Raw genomic sequence first — 23219 nt, forward strand, 5'->3', positions numbered from 1 at the left:
AGAGAGAGAAAAGGAGAGAGAGAAAGAGAGAAGCAGAGAGAGAGACTGGACTTTTGTGCTTAATTATTCTAGGTCCAGAGAAAAGGACAAGATGTGTAAGAGATCATTTGATCACTTCTTTCTTCCAGTGTCAGTCCCACACTTTAATCTCTCCTGTTTCATTTGCTCACAGTTGGTCACTTCAAAGGTCTCAGTGTGCCAGGCACATGCTTCCCCGTGTCCCAGTGGTATGTCTGGCCTGAAGTGGGCTCTTCCACACCAACCCTCTCTATTCTGACATTTCTGGTGGCTTCAACTGACTGCTACACCTACTCACTGCTTCTCCTTGTGGAGCAAGAAGGGTGAAGAAACAACTCTGAATTATGGCTCTTTAACTTCTACAACTGCTACCCTGATGTCGGTCAAATCAATGTTGATCTAGTATAGGGGTCTTCTACATGCCTAGTTCCTCCCCAGCAAACTTGAAGCCCATTCTATCCTTAACAAGGTTGCAGTGGGCACCATTATTTGCTCGCCAAAAGGAGGTGAAAGACCAGGTTGGAAATGAAGGGCCCTGGAAAATAGAGACTTTGGTGAGAAAGAAGAAACAAATGAAAGCCCAGCCAACAAAAGACACTCTGAGAATAGTTTCTCTATTCTACTCCTCCTGGGTTCCACTACCTTGGATCTCACTTTTCTCAAAAGTTTTCTAGCATTATAAAGTAAGTTTCTTAAAGAAGAAGTATTTTTCTCTTTTTACACTCCCCAGCTGTCCAACAGATCCTGCCACCATGCTAGTTAATCAGGGAACGGAACGAATATTTCTGAGACCAGAATGTTCAGGTGGATCTGGAAGGTTAGTCCTTTTGAGAACCCGAAGTCTCTGCCCCAATTCTGACAGTAATTTCTGAACCAGCTACCCTGGTCAGCTCAGAACGCTGTCCTCAAAACTAAGAGACAGACAAGAGGAGTATCTCAGTGAACAGGAAAGAGCAGATAAGTGCAATAGGAAAAGGGATAAAGACAAAGTGTGGGGCTTCCCAAGAGACTTGAACACCTCTCTGTTGGGTCATATAGTCGCTAGCCCAGTGCAACCTATGACTGTTCCAACCTTGTCGAGAGGTGGGGAACTTGCGGCTTTGCCTTCCTCTCATTTCAAGGAAACCTGACTAGGCCCCACAGGGCAGCACTTGTGGGTAGGAAAAACTCACCATTTGAATCTGCAGCAGGAGGGACAGAGGACAGACTAATGGCCAGGCTCTGGGTGGGAGGTGGCAGGGGGAGAAGTTGTGCAGATTAAGATGACAAATGCCAGGATCTAGTAGCAGTGTTCTGAATACTCTCCAATGGAGCTTTGGAAAACAGGGAGGCTCCAGCAAGGGCAGAAGGTCATCCTGGCCCCAGGAATGTGGCCAAACCTTAGTCTCATGAGAAATGGGAAAGTATGGAGAAAATATGGACTAGGGTAGATAAGCCATCTTTATAAGTACAGCCACCATTGGCACCATGCATTATAGGTCCACATAGCTTTGGGACTGGTAGTTGAAGTTCTGAGTGGGAGATCAGGAAGGAACTGTCCAAGCCCCTAATGGAGTCTAATTGAGGGAGAAAGCCCACCCAGGAGGAAGCAGGAGGCCAGCAGCAGGACTCTATAGCTCCCACCCTATTCACAGAGCCTGGTGGATATCTTCTGACTGTAGCACTTTATAGACAACCCAGTAGAAGATATTGAAGATGAGGAAAGTGAAAGGGAAGACAGCCCGGGAGATGGTGTCAATTCTCTTGGCTCGGTCCACGTAGAGTTTCCGCATGGTTTCTCCCTCCCTTAGAAGAGGGGCTGGAGGTTGGGGACTATAAATGCCAGAACCTTCCACTGGACCTCCATCTCCTTCCTGCAGGCAGTGGCCCAAGCCATAGCCACGGAAATAGAAACGACTTTCTTGGATGATATCTTCCTCCTAGAATTACAAGGAAGAAAAGGCAGAATTTGAGGTCAAAGCTCAAAGACAGAGGAATAGAGAACAGACCACCCATCAATATCTCATAGGGGATGTTATGCAGACAAGGTGCCTTGGGTACACAAGCCCATTGCATGCTTTTTATGGTCACAACACTACTCGTGAGATAGATGTATGCTAGGCAGCTATACGTGCTACATATAGCATATGTTATGATTCCATGGCAGATAGGCTCCAAGCTACCCATGTAAAATGCAAAACATCATTTAGAGCTGTCTAAAATCCAGCGAAGTGCCAGCCACTGTGAGAGGACATCTCAATGTCAAGTTATCTCTGACTGGTAATAAACGAAACAACAAAACTATTAGATAGTGAAGCTGAGATATTCAGTCTTAGTAAACTTGACTTTAATGACTTTCAAAAGCTTCAGAATTCATTCCCCTTTTGTATCGTATCTTTGAAAATTTATCTCAACTTAAAAATTCCAAAAGTTTTAAATAACCCAATGAGTTATCCAAATTAGGATAAAGCTGATCACTCTATTGCAGATACGTGTGCTACTCTGCAAATCAGCAGATTTGACATAGGGGTCAGTATATCCAGAGTAATTTTTATTACCCAAGGCACATTCCATTCATATATAATGCATGCATTATGATAAACACATGCCCAGTGAGGGGTAAATTTTATATAAGCACTAAGTATTGCGGCAGACTGCCGAAAGTCCATTTTCCAATAGTTAGCTGACAACCTTTAGTAGCTAAATGCAGCTGGGAGCCAGGAAGTAGGGACAGAAAGATAAAGTTGAGAGAGAAAGAGAGCGAGAGAGAGAAAGAGAGAGAAAACGAAAACCTCTGAGTGTCAATAGAGAGAGCTTTACTTATATGAGGCCCTCAGGCCCCCGTGCACAGCCTATTTAGTCTTATTTTATATGCAACCCTAGCAAGCCTAATTTTATTTACTTCTAAAGGACAGAGTTGAGAAATGCTTCCTTCAAAGATGGTGGTAATTTCTTAAAGTATTCATGGTTTCAGAGTCAAAGTTTCAGGTATCTAAGAAATCACCTGAAGTGCAATGGCCTCTTGGAGGACGATACAAACTGTCATCTCGGTTTGTAAAGAACTGAAGGGGTTCCTAAGACTTGGGTCTTTCAGGGCTGAAACTGGGGAAGTGCAAGGCAAATCAGGAAGAGTTGGTCATCCTGTGGCTACCTGACGTATTTACTATAAATTATAAGAAAAAGATATGTGTATATTGTATAGATATGACATAGATATATACAAAATGTGGATAAAGTAGATTTTAAACACTCTGTCCCTCTCAGTTAGAGGGACACCACAGGGTCTTTATCATGGGACCTCTGCAGCTATGGCAACACACTGAAAAGTGGCTTTGCCAGGCACGGTGACTCACACCTGTAATCCCAACACTTTGAGAGGCTGAAGCGGGCGGATCACAAAGTCAGGAGTTCGAGACCAGCCTGACCAATATAGTGAAACCCCTTCTCTACTAAAAATACAAAAATTAGTCGGGCGTCGTGGCGGGCACCTGTAATCCCAGCTACTCAGTAGGCTGAGGCAAGAGAATCGCTTGAACCCGGGAGACGGAGGTTGCAGTGAGCAGAGATTGCACTGCTGCACTCTAGCCTGGGTGACAGAGAGAGACTCCATCTCAAAAAAAAAAAAAAAAAAAAAGAAGAAAAAGAAAAAAAAAAGAAAAGCGGTTTTGTGTATGAGATGTTGGTGTTGTAGGTCCTAGTAACCCTTGATAATGACGTGACTAGAAGCTGACCTGTCATCATAAAGACAGGCCTTGGTTTACCTCACATGTACTCTGTAATTCATTTTTACACTATTCTGACAGGGGAGGTTGTGCTGGACCCATTTTCGAGGTGGAGAACCAGAGGCAAACAAAATATTTTGCAATAATTTTAAAATGAGGGGAGTAAGTAAAATGGTTTTCTCCCTTGATTTCCAGTTCAGGGTCCCTCAGAAAACCCTGTTCCCCAGTACTTACCCTGATCCCCTGAGCCCCACCCCGGCTAGAGGATGTAATCAAAGGATGTTGGCAAAAAAGCTCTGAGGGGGAAAGTTGGATCCAACTGCTATTTCTGTTTCTATAGATCCAATTATTTTCCCTTTTCTCCAATCATAGTAAATCTAAAGGGAGTTATTTGGACACATTTCCCAGGCTGGAAAAAGCCATTTCACACGGGAGAGAAAATATGGCCAATAGAGTAAGCTGCTCTTGGCTTTTTGTGACTTTAACATATTGCACCTGTTGTAGCTGAGGGAGCAAAAATGAGTGGCTTGAAATCCAGGGGTGGGGCATCCTGCATTTGAGTATTCTCTATTTAGGCCAAATTCTGAGGGGTGTTTGTGTGTGGGGTGTGTGTGTGTGTGTGTGTGTGTGTGCTGGAAAGGAACATTGGAGCCTTAAATACCACTTTGTGGCTTACCTGCCTATTAAAATAGAACTTTTTTTTCCCCTGGCTATCTATAGGGGAGAAGAACTGAGAAGCTAGAGAGGGAAGAGATCTCAAAACCACGCTAAGGAGGGAATGCACAGTGTAGGAGGTAAAGTGTGGAGATGGGAAAGAGTGATTTGTATTGAAGTGAGAGGGGCTAGAAAAAAAGAGGATGGGGAATGAAGAGGGTGCTGGAGGATGAAGAGAGGTGGGCAGGGTTCTGGGACCAAGCCCTTGAGAGGACTGGGCAGTATTTTGAAATTTCTTCCAGTTGTCAAGTTATTCTATTGATCATGGCAAAGCTTTTGCTCTGTCCAGTTTGAAAGACAGTCCTCTCCAATCAGCCTGTAAAAGTTGGTGAGCTGGGTTACATGACTGCTGTGGCCAGAGCCTGGTGCTAACGCCTGCTGAGGAGATGAAAAAGAGCTTCCCTTTCCTGGGGAAGCTTGTGGACTAGCCGGGAAGACAGTGCAGGATCACATGGGTAAAAAGTAAACCACTTTAGGCAGTGACATGAAAGGGGGCCACCATGCTATGGAGTTGTTGGTTGAGGAGAGAGTTGAGAAGAAAAGATGTGAATGTCTGGCTGGTTCCTAGAACACTCCTAACTGACTCTTGGCTAAGGGTTCCCTGAAGATCACATGGATTTTCTTCCTGCCCTCTCAGACTGAAGAATTCTTTTTCCCTAGCTGGAACAGTAGGGCCCTGACAGAGGTTCTAGAAATGGATGAACTCTCCATCAATTTTTTCAGCCTGTTTGGTGCCTCCAAAATACCTGCTACAGGTCCTGGGATAAAACAGTGACTTTAGAAGACTCAAAAAAGACATGACGAATGGCATGGGTTTGATTTTCAGTTTTATTCACGTTAATAATAAGCCTCAGCCCACTTTTAGGCAGACCCCAGAGTCCTAAGCAAGGCCCAGGCTGCTGTTGTAACTTTGTAATAATTGAGCACTGGTCATGACAGACTCCATTATGAGCTCAGGATCAGCCTATATATATGAGCAGGCGGGGACAGGCTGCAGGCAGTTGCGGGTTGCAGGAGTTGAGGAAAGGAGGTGGGACTAGTGTCAACCTGGAATAGCTCTACAGTAACAATGGCAGCCTTTTTGTTGCTGGGACATCCATACAGGCAACTTAGCTGGTGAAAGGACTCTGGATTGGTTGGCAGTCTGCTTTTTTTTTTTTTCCAAGGTAGGCACTGAGAAGGCACCAAGATCAAAACTCTTATAAAGATAAGATTTTGGTACCTGCAGGCGTATTTGTTCGACACAGCTAAAGAGGGGGTGGGGACATTTAGTTTAGAAAATGGAGTGTCCTGGGCGGGCGCTGTGGCTCACGCCTGTAATCTCAGCACTTTGCGAGGCCGAGGCGGGCGGATCACGAGGTCAGGAGATCGAGACCAACCTGGCTAACACGGTGAAACCCCGTCTCTACTAAAAATACAGAAAATTAGCCGGGCGTGGTGGCAGGCGCCTGTAGTCCCAGCTACTCAGGAGGCTGAGGCAGGAGAATGGCGTGAACCCGGGAGGCGGAGCTCGCAGTGAGCCGAGATCGCGCCACTGCACTCCAGCTTGGGCGACAGAGCGAGACTCTGTCTCAAAAAAAAAAAAGAAGAAATGGAGTGTCCATTTTTCTTGCCCTTCTGCTAGGTGTATACGTATATGTTTCTAACCCTTGGTATGGGTTAGGAAATGCTTTTAGGTTTCTTGAAGAATGAGTCCTACTCGAGGACATGTAGTTGTGGATTAGTACACTAGAGGGCGTACTGCCCAGAGACCAACTAAAGGACTAAAGGGCAAGGACTGATAAATTCAAAATACTACATGAGACAGGAGCCCTGCCCTCAGCAGAAAGGGACCTTAGCAAGGGACATGAAACCAAGGAGGTAGTTTGTGAGATATTTTTAGTGCGGACATATGGTAGGGGTGCCCCTGGAGCAGCTGAGGTGGGAGGTGGTGTGTTAGGAGGAGAGAACATTCCTTGTGCTAGTGTGGCTCAGACAAGCTAGAGTCAGGATTTTAACAGTGGGTTCACAGCATTGTTTCCCATCCCCTAGAGGTCATTATGCTCTTGCCTCTCTGGCTTTAGAGCCTCCAGATTAGACAGAAAACATGGAGTCAGAGCTAAAGACAGACCAGAACTCTGTGTCTCTAATGGTTAAGCAACCAGTATGTAGCTCAGCAAGCCTTTCAGCTTTGCTCATAATTGGACACTTGCTTCTGTGAGGCTGGCCCAGGCACCTCTGTTGTCATGACAACTTACCTAGCACCTATTGTCTGGGCAATTGGGGGTAAACTGCCTCTGTTGTCATGACGACAAGAGTTCTTTTATATTTCCCCAGGTGATCACTTTACCGTAGAAGAAATGAGGTTAACAGAAAAGGGTGAGGGAGAACAACAACTCGAGCCCAACAACTCTAATGCACCCAATGAAGATCAAGAAGAAGAAATCCAACAGTCAGAACAGGCAAGTGGTGGTTTCTCAATTCCAACTTAGTTATGGGGGTCCTCTTATAATGCTCCCCTAGAAAGGCACTAATGCCTGACTGTTGAATTCTTAACCACCAATTAGTGTATGACAACCTGGGCTGCCTTCCTCCCGGTTGTGGGGGAGCAATTACTACTTCTCAAAGCAATCTCTTTTTATTTATTTATTTATTTATTTATTTACTTATTTTTTGAGACGGAGTCTCACTCTGTTGCCCAGGCTGGAGGGCAGTGGTGTGATCTCAGCTCACTGCAACCTCCGCTTCCCAGGTTCAAGCGATTCTCCTGCCTCAGCCTCCTGAGTAGCTGGGATTACAGGTGCCTGCCACCACACCCAGCTAATTTTTGTATTTTTAGTAGAGACAGGGTTTCACCATATTGGTCAGGCTGGTCTCGAACTCCTAACCTTGTGATCCACCCGCCTTGGCCTCCCAAAGTGCTGGGATTACAGGCATGAGCCACCGTGCCTGGCAAAGCAATCTCTCATTAGCTAACTTGGTAAGGTTCTACTACTAGCTAACATATCTTCAGTGCTTATTCTATGTCAAGCACTGTGCCCATGCCCTTAATCCGTCTACTATACTGACTTACAGATGTCCCATTGGACAAATAAGGAAACAGAATCAAAGAGATTAAAGTACTTAGCTTAACAGTGACCAGCTTAGTACTAGAATCCAGGGTTTCTTTCTTTTTTTTTTTTTTTTTTTTTTTTGAGACGGAGTTTTGCTCTTGTTGCCCAGGCTGAAGTACAATGGCTCAATCTTGGCTCACCCCAAACTCCGCCTCCTGGGTTCAAGCGATTCTCCTGTCTCAGCCTCCCGAGTAGCTGGGATTACAGGCATGCGCTACCACACCCGGCTAATTTTGTATTTTTAGTAGAGACAGGGCTTCTCCGTGTTGGTCAGGCTGGTCTCGAACTCCCGACCACAGGTGATCCACCCACCTGGGCCTCCCAAAGTGCTGGGATTACAGGCGTGAGCCACTGCGCCCGTATGAATCCAGGGTTTCTGATTGCCTATCTAGTCCTTGCAGCCCTGGGGTGGGTCTTGGTTTGTGGGGAGGAGGAGTAGGGAGGAAGGAGTCCAAAGGAGAAAGGCAGTGGGCCCCTCCCTAGTTGTACTCACCATGCGTTGGCGCCTCTGCCTTCTTCGAAGTCGTATGAATTCTTTATGCTGACGAGAAACAAAATTGACAGCGGCATACTCCAGCAAGGCAGCGAACACAAAGAGCAGACACACAGCCATCCAGATGTCGATTGCCTTCACGTAGGACACCTACAACATCCAGCGACAGACCTATCAACCTTCTTGGAGTCCTTCCGTGGCCTACTGAGTGGATTTTCAATCCCTATCGATTGCCTGCTCTTTTTGAGCTTTATCCTGAATTTCTTCTGGTGTTTAAAGAAGCTTTCCACGACATATCCCATTGTCTGAAAGCCCAGATGGAAAAGATCGGACTGCCCATCGTACTCCACCTCTTCACACTCTCCACCCTCTACTTCTACAAGATTTTCCTTCCTACAGTTCTTTCCCTTTCTTTCTTTATTCTTCCTATACTTCTGCTTCTGCTTTTTATTATTGTCTTCATTCTGATCTTCTTCTGATTCTTTTGTTTCAATAAACAGCAATGAGCATGAGCACTGCATTTGTCTTCCCTCTGTTATCTCCTAGGGTCCTCACAGCCTTAGTGGTAATTGGTCAGGCAGGGTTCACAATTCCGATGTGAGACACATGAGGACACTTAAGGCCCAGAGCAGATGGTCTTAGCCAAGATTACCCAGTGAGAAGGTGGCACTAGGACCTGAGGGTTCTGGGCTTTCAATTTAGTGGCATTGCCATTTACTTAGGCTGCGGTCTCACTGACAGACTAGGAGTTCCTTCCTTTCTCTCCTCCACCCCTATTCTTCCCTTGGTCCTGTGGTTTTCCTTGTTGCTCTTTTGGAAAGGCTCTGCTGATGAATTTAGCTCAGTAGTGAGCTGGGGCCTCATCTCTCACCCTGGAGAGAACAGGGCAGGGATACTGAGGGAACACCACCCACCCCTTTAAGGATGCTTTGCTAGTTGCAAGGTGTGGTTGGCACCCACCTATCCAGTCCCTTGTACTCTCCTCTCACTACTTTCCTTGGCAGCCTCTAAGTACTTTTGTCTCCCACTTTCTGGCCTCTTCCAGGCATTGCAGCTGGATGGGGCCAGGAGTGGGGGACAGAGCTCAGGTTTAGACCTTTTCAACTCCTCAACCAAATTACCTGCTACTTAGTTTTGAGCTGCTGAGCTCGCCACATAGGGCACCCCTGCAAGAACAGAATTTCAGACAGGCCACTTCTTTCATCAGCCGCTGCTATGATGGGAAGTGAGGGTGCTGCAGACCCCAGGTAAGGAGCAAGTTTCACTGGATAAATAAATCCTCTGCTTCAGTGATTCTTAACTGGGGACAACTCCTCCCCACACCGAGGACATTGGGTAATATTTGGAGACATTTTTGGTGGCGCAATTTTGCGGGAGGTGGTGGCTACAGGCATCTAATGGGTGCAGGCCAGGGATGCTGCTAAACACTCTACAGTACACAGCTCCCTGCCTGGCCTTCAACACACAGACATGTACACACACAGACACACATACAGACACATACAGACACACACAGACACACACACACACACACACACATGCACGCACACAACAAAGAATTATCTGGCCCCGAATGGCAAGAGTGCTAAGCGTGAAAAACCCTGCTCTAACTCTTTTAGGGCAATGTCACTGAGATGGTGGCAGTGGGTTACTAGGCAACCCTGATGAAGCATCCCTTGGTGTCTCCACTTTGCCACTTACTAAGAGGGCATCCTATTTCATTCACCATCCCTCAGTCCCACAGTGCTCCCAAGGATATCAAATACCTGCTATCAAGATCAATAATGAGGTAATTACCCATTATTATAAAGAGATGGCCATGAAGGTCCTTAGACCATCAAAGAAAAAGACACTTTAAGCACTGGGAAGAAAGTCCTGTTAATGATGAGTGTGTCAATAATACATCTTAAAAATCTCGGCCGGGCGCGGTGGCTCATGCCTGTAATCCCAGCACCTTGGGAGTCCAAGAGGCAGATCACTTGAGCCCAGGGGTTCGAGATCAGCCTGGCCAACATAGCCAAACCCTGTCTCTACTAAAAACAAAAAATTAGCTGGGTGTGATGGCGCATGCTTGTAATCCCAGCTACTAGGGAGGCTGAGGTGAGAGAATTGCTTGAACCTGGGAGGCAGAGGTTGCAGTGAGCTGAGATCATGCCACTGCACTCCAGCCTGGGTGACAGAGCAAGACTCTGTCTAAAAAAAACAAAACAAAACATAACAAAAAAACAAAAACAAAAACTCAGGAATCTGTCCACTCACTATCCTAGCACATGTGAAGGGTTGCAAGTTTTCTGAATGGTCTCCTTGCATCTACTCTTGCCACCTCCAATCTGTTCTCCAAACAGCAGCCAGAGTTGTTTTCAAAATGTAAATCTGATTATACCACTCCCCTTTATGATCCTTCAGTGGTTCCCCATTACCCTTACGATACAGTCTTTGCTCCCCTTATCATGATACCTAGCCTTTGCCTACCTGTTCAGTTTGATCACACCCCTTGTAATCTGCTGTGGTGAACTATTTCAGTAGTTTCCCAAAGGGCCAATCTCCTCTAACGTTTCTCTCATTTACCTGGATAACTTTTACTTATCCTTCAGCTCTCACTTTAGATACCACATCCCCTGGGAAGCCTTCCCTAATCATCCCAGTCTGTGTTGGTTGTCCTGCTGTATGTGCTCAGTTTACCTACAACTTCTTAGCATCCATCACATACCTGGCCATTCCCTCCACTAGACTGTGAGCTCTTCAATGGCACGAACTGTTTCTATCTTGATCCCTGTTCTGCTTCCAATGCCTAGCTGAGTTTCTGACCTATAGTAAACATTGTTTTGAATGAATGAACAGATAGATGGTTTAGCAACATGTGATGTGTATATCTGCTGGCTTCTGCTTGCTCTCTACCCTCCTTACCACTACCTGCCCCAATAGCTGTAGGCCATTTAGATGATAGGATCTAGATAGAAGTGGCTCCTTCCCTGCTGCAACTTTAGGTCTAATCTCCTAGCCTCTGGAATAAACTTCCATTTAGTCCTTCCATTCTGCTTTGAGCTCCCTGCAGTTGAGGGGATCAAAGTCCTGGCAAAGAGAGGGTAATCAGTGCCTTTGGTGGCACCATAAAGGCAAAGTAACAGTTGTTTCCTGGGAACATGAGGAATGGCCACTCCAACCGAGTTCCCTTACAAAGTAAGCCTCTACCACTCTCATTCTGGACACTAGAGTTGTATTAGGGGTGTGAGATTGGTGTGGCTTTTGGAAGCCCCTGGCCTGAACTCATGGGCCCCCACCAAACTTAATGTTGCACCAACTCAAGAGTGAGCAGACAGTCCCTGGCTTACTGAGTCCCTTGCTCTGAGGGGCTGGCTAATGAGGCTATTTAGTTCAGGGTGCAGGCCTGGATATTTTGCTTACTGGCCAATGAGGCCATAAAGAAGTCATTAAAATCTGACAAGAAGGTACCAAATGCTGCAAACAACCCTCCAACAAAGACTTTTTTTTCCAAATAAGGAAACTGAGTGATTCCTGGGAGCAGATGGATTATGTTCACTCACAGGAGGGAACCAGAAAAGGAAGTTCTCTTGGCAAGAATAAGGCATAAATTGCAGTACCTCCCTGCTTTAGAGATGAATCACCTTGCATGGCAGAGGCAATAAACTAGGGCAGGTTCTTAGGTCTGAACTACTTTTCAGCTTCTGGTCTCCTTACAGCATCATTATCAAAACACGACCATCACAGCCTGGTCTGGCCGTGTAGCCCTTGCCTAAGTCCAGCCTGCCTCTCAGAGCCTTGTATATATCCTTGTCCATCTAGGAAACACATTTACAGAAAATGATCTCTAACAATGTTTCCTGGGACATGTGATTCTGATCTGAGTTTTGTCACCATTTATCCCTATAGGGCTTTGGATCACCTCAAAGGGTTTCTGACAACTCAAAAATAATTAGGGACAAAACCAGCTGCTTTAGCCCCAGATTCATCACTCAGTTTTTTCAACCTTGACACCTGATAATTATAACAATAGTTAACATTTATTGAGCAGTTATTATGTGCCAAACACTGTCATGTGTGTTAATACATTATATTTTGCAATAACCCTATGGAAGTGGTAATATTCTTTTTTTTTTCTCTCGAGACAGAGTCTTGCTCTGTTGCCCAGGCTGGAGTGCAGTGGTGCTATCTCGGCCCACTGCAACCTCCGCCTCCCAGATTCAAGCAATTCTTCTGTCTCAGCCTCCCGAGAGCTGGGATTATAGGCACACGCCACCATACCCAGCTAATTTTTTTGTATTCTTAGTAGTGATGGGGTTTCACCATGTTGGCCAGGCTGGTCTCGAACTCTTGGCCTCTTGATCTGCCTGCCTTGGCCTCCCAAAGTGCTGGGATCACAGGCGTGAGCCACTGCACCCAGCTGGAACTGGTAATATTCTTATTCCCATGTTACAGGCAAGATGATTGAGAGGTTAAGGAATTTACCTAAGGTAAATTATTAGTAGATGATGAGCCTGGGAGACAAACCCAAATCTGTCTGACCCCAATCTCCAACTCCTAATCACTAGCCCCCCAACCTCCGCCATGTAGCAAATTCATAAATTCACCATGGATGTCTGAAATTACCTGCTGCGTAAGCCCCCAGTAAAAAGTCTTCTTAGGAACAAGCACTGAGAGATGGGAGATCATAGGGCCTGGTTCCCAACAAATCAGTGCAAGAGGGAATATGTTCATTTTAAGATCCACAAGGGATTGTGTTGCTTTCGCTTCCTGTTATTTCTCCATGACAAAGTTCAGTGGCTGGTACATAGTACATGCTCAATAAATATTTATTGAATGAATAAATGGCCTTGTTCCCTGATTTGTTCAGAGCCTTGCTGACTCTAAGGACTTTGAGGTGACCTCTAAATTCCCTACATGAAGACATGAGGCAGGGAGAATCTGTGCCCAGTCCCATCAGCACAAATCTTCCTGCGTAATCAAAACACCACCGGGCCCAGACAACTGGAGTCCACTGACTTTAATTGCTATTTTCTACCTCAATTTTCTCATCCCAAAAGAATGGATACTGTCTCTAGAGCGCTTTGTGATAGTTTCTAATTTCTGATACAGTAAGATGACAGAAATTGGTTCAAAACTCTGATATTCTTTTGGTTGTTTCTTATAAGGCATGATCTTAAGAAGGTTATTTTACCACTCTGGGCTGTATTCTCCTCATCTGTATTACGAGGGAGTAGGGCTTTCTACTTGCTGAGGATCTTTTGACCTAGGACATGCTAGTATTTCCTGAAGAGAGTCAAAGTAAGGCACTGCCTCTCCTCATTCCCTAGCCAGATAGTATCCCTAACCCCAGCCTCCACATTGTCAACAATGTTATTAGCAGTATATTACAGGGAGAGAGAATGCAGGACACCAGCTTTTGCCCAGTGGTCTTTTCAACCTTAAATCCAAGGTAAATGGTGAGCAGGAGGGCACACTGGGATGAATGGGAAATGGGGTACTCTACGGCAAGCAAGTTCCCTTGCATGTCTCTTCACCTTAGGCAAAGAGGCCCGGGAGCCAGAGCTCTGGGTGGTCATGGTGAGCACGGTGGTGATGCCCAGGCCCACACGGGCAGGGGCGGCATCCATGTTGATCCAGAAGGAGACCCAGGACAGGATGACGATGAGTAGGCTGGGGATGTACATCTGAATCAGATAGTAGCCCATTTGCCGTTCCAGGTGAAACTTTACCTCGATGCAGGTGAATTTCCCTGCAAGGAGAGAGGTGAGGTGTCAGGCCCCAGGTACCCAGCCTGTAGCTGAGCCTAAGGGGATTAGGACAGGATTAGGGCAGCCCTCTACTGACCAGCCTCTGGGCACCTCAGCTGGGCCAATGAATGAGCCTTTCATAATGGCCCCAGGTAGTGCCAGATGTATGTACTAAGGAAGCTCTCAGAGCGACCATCAAAGACTTGGCCTTTGGGTCCCAGCACTTTCATTTCCAGCAGAAGGCCTTTCACATGACCGCACAGCAAGAGCATAAGGAACAGGAGGGCTCCAGAGTCAGACTGCCTGGGTTTGAATCCTGAACCTTCCACTGTGTGACTTTGGGCAAAACACCCAAGCATTTTGAGCTTCAGTTTCCTTGCCTGTAAAACAGAGTAGTGATACCAACTCCATCACCGGGCTATTGGAAAAATTAAACAAGATAATGTATTTGAGGTGTTTGACACATAGGTAGCTGTTACTATTGTTATCATTATTAACAAAGCAATTAGCTTAGACTCCACTTAGATCTCAGGGCCCATGCTTGTGCTTGCTAGTGCCCCAGAAGCTCTCTAGCAACAACAATTCACTGGGACAAACACTGCTTGTGTCTTAAGCAAGTGAGAAGAGCCGGATAGCAAACATCTGAAAACAGTGCCCAACAGAGACCAGCTCCAGACAGCGAGGAGCAGGTTCCCATAGAGCATCAGGCTGCAGCATTCTAGTCCACCAACAAAAAGTGCATTAGCCCAGGCACACCGACCAATGCTCCACCTCCTTTGCCAGCCTTCACTTTATGCTGCTTTCCGGGGCCCTAGGGCTGAGAAAATACTAGCTCAGATCTTCTCTCGGAAGCAGAGGCTCAGGATAATCCAAGCAAAAAGGAGAAGATGCATATATTGTTATTTGATTCTGGCCTAGGTCTAGTCTTATCAGGCCTACTTGATTCTTCAAAGCCAGTGATTTCGTCAATGACTGATTATGGCTTTGACACATTGTATGATGCTGTGACCTCTTACTGTTCCTTGAATCCACCTCACTTCATCCCACCCCAGGATTCTTGCCGTGACATGCCTTTATTAGGTACCTATATTTTCTTTTTTTTTTTTTGCAATAGCAGTTTTGTTTTTAATTCCAAAATTAAAACTTGTTTAGTATAGAAAAAATGAGAAGTAGAGAAGGAATAATAATATTCATAAGCTTACATTAATCAAACCCCTACTAAGGGACCTGACTTTATATACTTTATCTCATTTAATCCTATAGCAACTCTTTGGGGCAAGTAAAATTATCTCTCATATTACAGATAGGAATACGGTGGCATGAAGAGATTAAATTATGTTTCTCAAGGGCACTCAACTAGTAAATGATGGAGCCAGAATCCAAACTCAGCTCTATCTGCCTCCAAAGTTCTTGCTCTTATCTGTTGTATCACATTACTTTGGAGACATTCAGTGCTATTTCCACCCAAGGTTTTTAAATGCATGCTTTTGGTTTGTTTCTTTTACCATAGTACAATCTTTCTGTATTTATACCTCTGAATCTTACCTTTTTTCACTTGTACTTTCTCACATTGATATAAGCACCTCGTAACCATCCCTTTTAACGTCTGCATACTAGTCCACCAAGCAGACGCACATGTAATTTACTTAACCTCTGCCCTATCGGTGGATATTTAAAACAGTTCCAAGTTTTTGCTAATATAAACAGCCACCCAGGAGCCCCCTTGGGGTCTAAGGCCAATGCGGTATTTTGGAATATTTCCATATAATACATTTCAAGGAGTAGGATTCCTGGATAAATAAGTAGAAAAACAATTTTAGCTTCTAGACTAAAGTTTCTCAAAGCATGTTTGCTGGACCACCTGCACCACAATCCTCAGGATGCTTGTTAAAATGCAGATTTCTAGGCATCACTCCAAGTATAGGTAACCATAATCAGAATCTCTGAGAGGTAGAGCCCAGGAGTCAACATTTTAATAGACTCCCCAGGGGAATATAATGCACCCCAAAGTCTGAAAACCACTGATCTATATACAAATTGCCAACTTTTTTACTCCAAAAAGTTTATATCAATTTTCATTCCCCCTTGCATTTTCTAAATTCAATGGCCTTTTCCTCTTCCCACTCCCCACACCCCCACATACATGCACACACATATTCATGGGGCAGCACCCAAAACATATCAGCCCATGGAAAGGACCCGGGATCTCCCCTCTTCAGGTTGCTGCCTCTATTTCAGGGTCAGAGCTCCGCGCAGACAAATTGTCAGGGAAAATGTGGAGCCAGCAACTCTTAAGCTGCAGGGGGGCAGATGTTCAGCCTGGGAAAGCAGCCCTTCTCCACTTCTTAGCTGACATTTAACACCTGGGAAGTTCCTGAGAGCTGGCAGTGGTAGCAACAGTGGGAGGTGTGGACTGTAAGCTGGCCACTGACCTCAGGCCTGTTCCCTCTGGGTTCAGCATAGTCACTCCCTATTACCAGATGTGGATTCCCTGCTTTCACACAAAGTTGACCCCAGGAAAAGTGGGAAACTGTCCACCCACTGTCATTTGCTCTGCAGCATGCCACAGGAACAAGAACACGGACTTTGGAGTTAGAAGGCTTGGATTTAAATTCTAAATCTGCCATTTACTAGCTGTGTGACTTGGACACTTGATTTAACTAACTTCTTAGAACCTCAGTTTTCCCTTTCTGAAAAATGGTATTTATAATTGCTGTCACAAATACATAAGTTATATGAAGCACCTGGCCCCACATCTGACATAGATTGAACCTTCGATAGAGGCCAGCTGCCTTGTCCCCTTGCCTCATATCTGAAGGTTCTCCTGTGGCTCACAGCCAATAAAGATCCTGGTTTTTACCTGTGTTGTAGTGCTTGGTACAATAGCCTAGATCCTTCTCATCCCGCAAGATAAACTGGGGCAGAGTCAGCCCCTCAGCCACTTGGACAGCAGGAGCATCTTCCAGCCACTCAAACACGAGGTCATTCATGGTGTAGCCAACTGAAAGTGACAGAGATGGCAGAGGGCTGCAGAGTGTGGGTGCTGGGTGGGGGTAGGGGTAGTATCAGAACAGGCAGGAGAGAACAGGTAAGGAGTAAGCTCTGGGGTTTAGGAGCTTCATGCTCATCATGGAAAGGGAAACTTTTCTGGAGAGGGCCCATCCTGAGTGGGCAGGTAAATCAGGAAGATTACAGACTCCTCTCCTACCCTGTTCTCAAGCTTGAGAAAAGCCCAAAGATAAATTATTCTGGCAGACCTAGAAAGCAGGTCAAGAGGGTTGGAAAGATCCAGATGTCAAGGAACCCAGCTGGGAGCCTCCTGCCATATCTCAAACTGAGGGGAGTAAGCATGTGTACCGAACACATGTCTTAAGCTGAGCTAGCCTCAGAGCCAGGGCTTCTGCCACATCACCTCAGGGAGGAGACAGCTATTTATACCCTGCCAGTCATGCATGGGACAATGTGCATACCATAGATCCTAGCCAGGGCCTTGAGTTGGGGCAAATTTAAAGCTAATTTCTGAACATGCCAAGTTATTCACACATACATAGCAGTTCATGAGGGCTCATGCCACGTATATGACCATATTTGCAGATGTCAGGCAGAAATGGGAGCAGAAACACCAAGGCTCACAGACATCCAGTGTTGGGCCTTGACCCAGAGTAGCTCTGTGACTTTCGGTAAGTCGCTTCCACTTCTGTAAAATGGGAATTATAGTAGCTGCTCTCCTCACTTTTCAGTGTTGCCATGAAGGGATATTGAGTGCCTGGATGTGAAAGTGGTTTAAGAACTCTAAAGAGCTGACCACCTAGGACACATTCTATTCATCACAGTTATTTTGTGCTGGAAACAGCCTTATAAGCCTTCTTCTGTGAACATCTAGTGGATGGCTCCAGATCTAACAGTCTCCCCTGACCCAGGAGATGAGGAGGGAGTGGAAATAAGTGATGGCCCAACCTTGTCATCCTTGGTTCCTCTGCACTTTGGGCAGCCCCTCCAGGCTGGCACCCCTGCCACAGAGGAGCCCTTGGCTGACCTCTTCATTCTAGGCACTGTCTTGTGCCTAGAACTGTCATCTCCTGCCTCTCTACAAAGGTTATCTGTGCTTGTGGGGAATCAGGGCTCCACGAGTGCCCCCACCCTGCCCAGTCTGGCATTTTTATAGGCATCTTCAATGTCTTAATTCAAGAGAAGTAAAGGTGGAACTACTTTAGGCACTGTGAGAGGGGACATACGTTTGGGCAGAGAAGATGTCGCTCAAATCGCCCCCCAAAACAGCACAAACACATTTGTGCGTAAGGCTGATGTCTTCCCGTTCCCCAGCCCCATGGAACAGCCAGATCAGCAAATAATGTGGGGATGAGAAATGCACTGGGCTAGGGGTTAGGGAGCCCTGGTTTCTAGTCTCATCTGTGCCAAGAATTGGCTGGGTGTGCTTGAGTAAGTTCTTCCCAACTCTGAGTGGCCCTTTTCCTGTCTGTGATGTCATGAGGTCGGGTTAACTGGCTGTTATTCCAGGCTCTCTGTGAGTCTATAGAGACACTTACAGCTCTCCAGCTGCATCGTGCAGGTCTGGATGTCCATGGGGAAGTTCTTGAGGTCCATTGGGCAGGACAAAATGAGGGTCAACCTAGTGGGGACAGTAAGAAAGAAGTGACATCGGCTTACTGGGGCCCATCACAGTGCAAGGGAACCCTCCTCCCACCCCTCAGTCTTCATCCAAATTCTTCCCCTTAACGCAAACTCTCCTGGCTATCCACCCGGTGCACCTGATGCTGTAGAGCACGTTCCCATTTTTGAAGATGCGCAGTAACTTGTTGTCTGTGGTCACCTCATGGAAGTTGGCCCCTTTCTCATTGGCAAAGAACAGGTCTGGCTTCCAGATAGAGTCCAGCATTGAGGGATCAAGGTCCAGAGAGTCATCAGGATATTCTCGGTAGGACAGGCGTGGGTCATTCCACTGTTGCCGCAAGAAGACATTCACCCGGTAGTCCTGGGAGGGTGCAGATATGGGCCCTTCAGAAACATTGCCATTCCCAGGGGCCCAGCAAGCCTGTAGGGGCAGGAGGGCCATGAGGAGGAATGTTGGGAACACATCTCAGGGGCAGTAGGCATTTTTCACTGGAGAAGGAGCCTTCCTTGGGCTGATATGGCAAAAGATGCCAGCTTGCTATCTGGTGGGCTCCTCCCACTCACACTAGGCTGGAAGTGGGGAGCAGGGAGATCCCTTACCATTGTGGTCTCGGTGACGGAGCTGAAACTGTTGATGAAGATGTTGCAGGTCACGTTCACGGGTGGGCCTGAGGGTAGCAAAGCACAGGCCATTGGCAGGGCATTCCAGGAGGCTGGGAGCAGCTTCCAGAACTCCTACCCTGAGCTGCAGGCCAGGGCACTGCTGGGAGAAATCAGTGCCAGATACACAGGCCCATGGGCAATGGGGTGAGGAGGCTCCTTCTGAGCTGTTAGAACCAGCCCCAGCCCTGGACCTCCAGCCTCGTTTCCTTAGGGGAGGCAATAGGGGCTGGCTGGCTAGTGTGCTGCCAAAGGTGGTGGGAAGGGAGGGGTTTTTATAGGATGAAGATTTCTTACCTTTAAAATTGGGCCGAATCCTGGCATCATATCCAGATGTTCGCCCCATAAGTTTGTCTAGGAAATCAGAGGGGGACATGGGCTGGGACCCCTTGGTTCCAGATTTGACTTCCTCTTTTGCCAAGGCCACCCTGGACAGGAGAGGTAAAAAAGTCTGAGGCCAGTTGTGTGCTGCACTTATCACAGACTCTCAGTTTCCATACCCCTCAGGCAGGAGGATAGAAGATGATGGGTCTCTGGGTGCCATTTGCAAAATGAGAACAAAAATGCCATAAGTCAACATGGCAGCCTGCCCGTTAGTACTTGTAAAGCGTTTTCACAGACAGTAGATCTTCTTACCCTCCCAATTCTCAGTGAGATAGGGGTGAGGACTGTTCTTCCCATTTTACAGATGAGAAAACTGAGGCTTCAAAAGGAAGAATGACTTGTTCAAAGTCTCAGAGCTAGTGACAGGGTCAGGACTCAAACCCTAGGCTGAGGCCTCATCCAGTGTTCTCTTTCTGAAGGTACTTGGAAAACACTCAGTGAGTGATGTCTTGCGGGAAATGATGTGGCTACTACAAAGTTTTGCCTGTCTAGCCTAGTCAAGGATGGGAAGGGCTCAAGGACAACTTGTATTTCTGAGAGTTGGCTTCAGTTGCTTGGGCTTTATGCTGGGCTGCTCAGGAAGTAGGACCCAGCTTCTGAAGAGGGAGTTTTGGCTTCTGGCATGTGCTCCAACAGGAAGCTATGTTTGAGCTACGTTTTAGTTAAGGGCCATGCCACTGCAGGCAGGTGAACTAGTTTTGGCAACTATGGTGGGGAAGCAGGACTCTAGGGATGGGGAAAAGCCTCCCGGTAGGGTAGACATGCTGAGGTCAACTCCCATATTTTCCCCGCTAACAGCTTGATTTTGAGGAAGGAGGCAGTGTGCTTTGGCATAGCTTAGAAGCCAGCCCCTTTTTCCCCTAACGGGTTTCCCTCTAACAGCAGCAAAGCCCCTTCCATATGCCTACTTACCAACTTGCCAGCTAACAGATAAACTAGGGACTAGGAGCTCAGCAAAGCCTTGGGGACAGGAGCAGTGCTCAGGGCCGAGCTCAGCTGGACTCCAGGCTGGGCCAGGCACCTCCTGCTCCCTCCTGCCTGCTGTCATTGCTCTATAGCCGACTCCACCACTGTCACTGCCTCTGCTGCACTGTGGGACTGGGCAGCAGGGTAACTGCTGTCCTGCTGGGGCCTAGTCTTCTTTGAGCCAGTGGGCTCCTCTTTCCCAGTAGATCCATGTACTATCCAGTGACCGATAGAATAATTAAAATAGCTAAGGCACCATGCTAAATGCTTTACACACTCTGTCTAGTTTAGTTCTCACATTAGTCCTCTCGACTAAGTATTATGATTACCCCCATTATATAAATGAGAAGACTGAGGATCAGCAAGGTGAGGTGAATTCTTCACGATCATGCAGCCAGTGAGTGGTAAAGCCAGGATTCAAATCCAGAGCTACTGACTTCAAAACTAGCTCTATCTATCACAATACTATGGTGCAGGCAGCCCAGGGTGGGCTGCCAAGGAGCCAAAGCAGGGGAAGGTCAGTGGCAGCCCCACCTCGACCGTCTAGAGTCCTGCCTCCTTGAATCTTCTAAACAAGAGGAAGCCCTTACCCTGGGGACAGAGGCAGGCTCTGAAAATCCAAGGAGGCTGGTGGTGGTGCTGGAGCAAGCAGAAGTCTGTGACTTCACCACAGGATGTCCACGCTAGCCAGGTGCTGCTGCTGCTTCTGGCCACCTGCCACCTGCCTGCTGGGAGGCCACATGGTCCTGCACATGGAGAAACTGGACCCTCCCCGCCGTCCTCAGCCCCACTCTCAGGTCACCTCTCCTGCTAATCCTAGACCTAGTGTCCTGGGACAGGCTATGGGCTTAGCAGTCTCAGGCCCCAGCCCCTGTTGCAGTACCCTCTTCTGGGGCTAACTTGTCTGAGGACCTGAGAGCAGAGTCACCGTGTGCAGCCACTCCTTCCTCTCTTTCATTCCGGGAAAGCCCTAAACACCTTCAGGACCTAGGAGGATCCAGAGCTGACAGTGTTTCTCATGTGAAGTCCTGGGGCGGTGGGGGGAGAGAACTCTAACTCTGGTGCTAGGTAGCTGAGCCACCTTGGGCAGGTCACTCCCCATCTCTAGGCCTCAGTTTCCGTATGTACAATGAAGGACTTGGACTCCAGACTCTCTAAGGGCCCGTTTTGCTCTAACTGCCTCTGCTTTCCAAGCCCCAGTGGGAATGCTGCTACTGGAGCTTGAGCTTTGAGGCAGCCTCCTCTCCTGGAGGGCCTGCAAGGCTCAGTGTGGTGCCCTCTTCTGCCTGCATCCTCCTGTCAACTCCAGCTGTGCTGCCATTCCACTTTGAGCTGCTTTTCACTCTTCAGAAGTTTATTGCCCTGCTCTGCATCCCTGCCTGCCTGCCAGCCAATGTGTCTGCAAACAGTGGGGCAGGAGGCTTCGCAGAGGCAAGCAGCCCTGCGATGTTTCTTGGATTAAGAGGAGGAGGAGGAGGAGGAGTATGCTGCAGTGGCACTGACCCCCTCCACCTTGGGAGGCACTCCTCTTATGATCAAGCCAGCCCAGGCTACAGCCATCTTTCCTGTTCAGCTCACCCTGCCAACCTAGGCTGGCTCCTGGTCTAATGAGAAAGGGGCAATTGGTGGGGGAACATTTACAGGGAGCCCAAAGCATGTCTTTCCTGCAAGCCCAGGAAGTGACTGCTACTTGTTCCCCCTCAAGGAATAGGGAGCAACCAAGTGAGCACAGGCAGGGTGACTGCAGAAGGCCAAAGAATGTCTAGTCCAGCTCCATCCTGATGTGGTCTTGGGGCAAACCCCTGCTACTTGAAGCCTCTTGGGCTGGCAGTTGACAGATGTTGCTGTCATTTTTAGCGATCTGAGCAGTGTGTGGCCCAGATGATAGGGAAACAGGGTTAGGTGGCTGGACAGACACCCTCCATTCTGGGGCTTAGTTGCGTAGCCCCTACCCGGGCCTAGGAAGCTTCCACCTGTGCAGAAACATTCCCAGCATGACTGGTGCCTTGACATCTCTAATGAAAAGCTCTTGGGGTCCTAACTGGGGGAGGGCGTGTCCTCCCCTGAAGCCCTCCAGACTGCGGGCTTTGTGCAAACTTAGAGGAAAGTGTGCCAGATGCCCAGGTTGCCCATCCCCCTTGGCTAGTGTTTGCATGCACCTCCTTCTCACCCCCACTCAGCTCACCTGAGGAGGACCTGCCCTGGCAGGGTCCAGAGAAGAAGGAAGGTGAGGGTTGCAGGAACAAGAGTTGTCATTCCGCGGGGATCTTGAAGCCCTTTCTCAGCCTGGCTGCCAACGTGAGAGGGGATATCCCTGCAGGAACGCCAAAAGTACAGAGCCTTTCTCCAACTTGGGCTGCTCGCAAAGAGCCTGCTCTCTCTCCTCTTCTGCCTCTTCTCCTCTGGCCCGTCTTTACCTGCCAGGGGCCAGAACTATTCCTCTGGAAATGATCCTGACACAGATAACCCTACTGGCTTCTGCTTGGGCTCGCCTTGGGCTCCGGAGGGCCTTAGCCTGCCAGCCGGGAGCTGGAAAAGATTCTCTCTGGGCAGCAATCACTCTCCAAACCCTGAAGAGTCTTGGAGGGGAGGGAGGAGGGAGACCGGTGGGAAGATGTTTTCCTGCCTCCCACCTCCCCCTAGATGCACCCTCCGAAAGCAGCAATTTAAAGGCACAGTCGGCAGCAGCTGGAGTGGGGTTCAGAGCCTGCCTGTGTGCCAGGGAGGAGCTTGGGCTGCCGTGGCTGCTTGGGGAGGTCCAGGGGTGTTCTGTCCAACCTCTAACTCCCCAGCTGCAGGAGGGCATGTAAGCGGCCCTGCTCCCCCC

At 47.7% G+C, this 23219-nt stretch overlaps 1 protein-coding gene across 1 annotated transcript; it reads right to left on the reverse strand.

Moving 5' to 3' along the window:
• Positions 1 to 1440: 1440 nt before the first annotated feature.
• GLRA4 (glycine receptor alpha 4) lies at positions 1441 to 22939 on the reverse strand. The gene is made up of 9 exons (XM_030806972.1): positions 22578 to 22939; positions 19340 to 19470; positions 18983 to 19050; positions 18520 to 18743; positions 18298 to 18380; positions 16611 to 16751; positions 13538 to 13752; positions 8019 to 8168; positions 1441 to 1937 (listed from the first exon to the last, which is right to left on the reverse strand). The coding sequence occupies exons 1-9, from the start codon at positions 22646 to 22648 to the stop codon at positions 1647 to 1649; spliced, it is 1374 nt and encodes a 457-aa protein (XP_030662832.1). The 5' UTR covers positions 22649 to 22939; the 3' UTR covers positions 1441 to 1646.
• Positions 22940 to 23219: the final 280 nt, after the last annotated feature.

Source organism: Nomascus leucogenys, chromosome X, assembly GCF_006542625.1.
Source record: "Nomascus leucogenys isolate Asia chromosome X, Asia_NLE_v1, whole genome shotgun sequence".
Taxonomy (NCBI): domain Eukaryota; kingdom Metazoa; phylum Chordata; class Mammalia; order Primates; family Hylobatidae; genus Nomascus; species Nomascus leucogenys.

Excerpts from the sequence above, each read along its gene's own strand:
- GLRA4 (XM_030806972.1), bottom strand. The coding sequence starts at position 22,648 with ATGACAACTCTTGTTCCTGCAACCCTCACCTTCCTTCTTCTCTGGACC. Across the intron at positions 18,744-18,982 it reads CCGTCACCGAGACCACAATG|GACTACCGGGTGAATGTCTT; the intron begins GTAAGGGATCTC and ends GCACCCTCCCAG. Across the intron at positions 18,381-18,519 it reads AACGTGCTCTACAGCATCAG|GTTGACCCTCATTTTGTCCT; the intron begins GTGCACCGGGTG and ends TGTCCCCACTAG.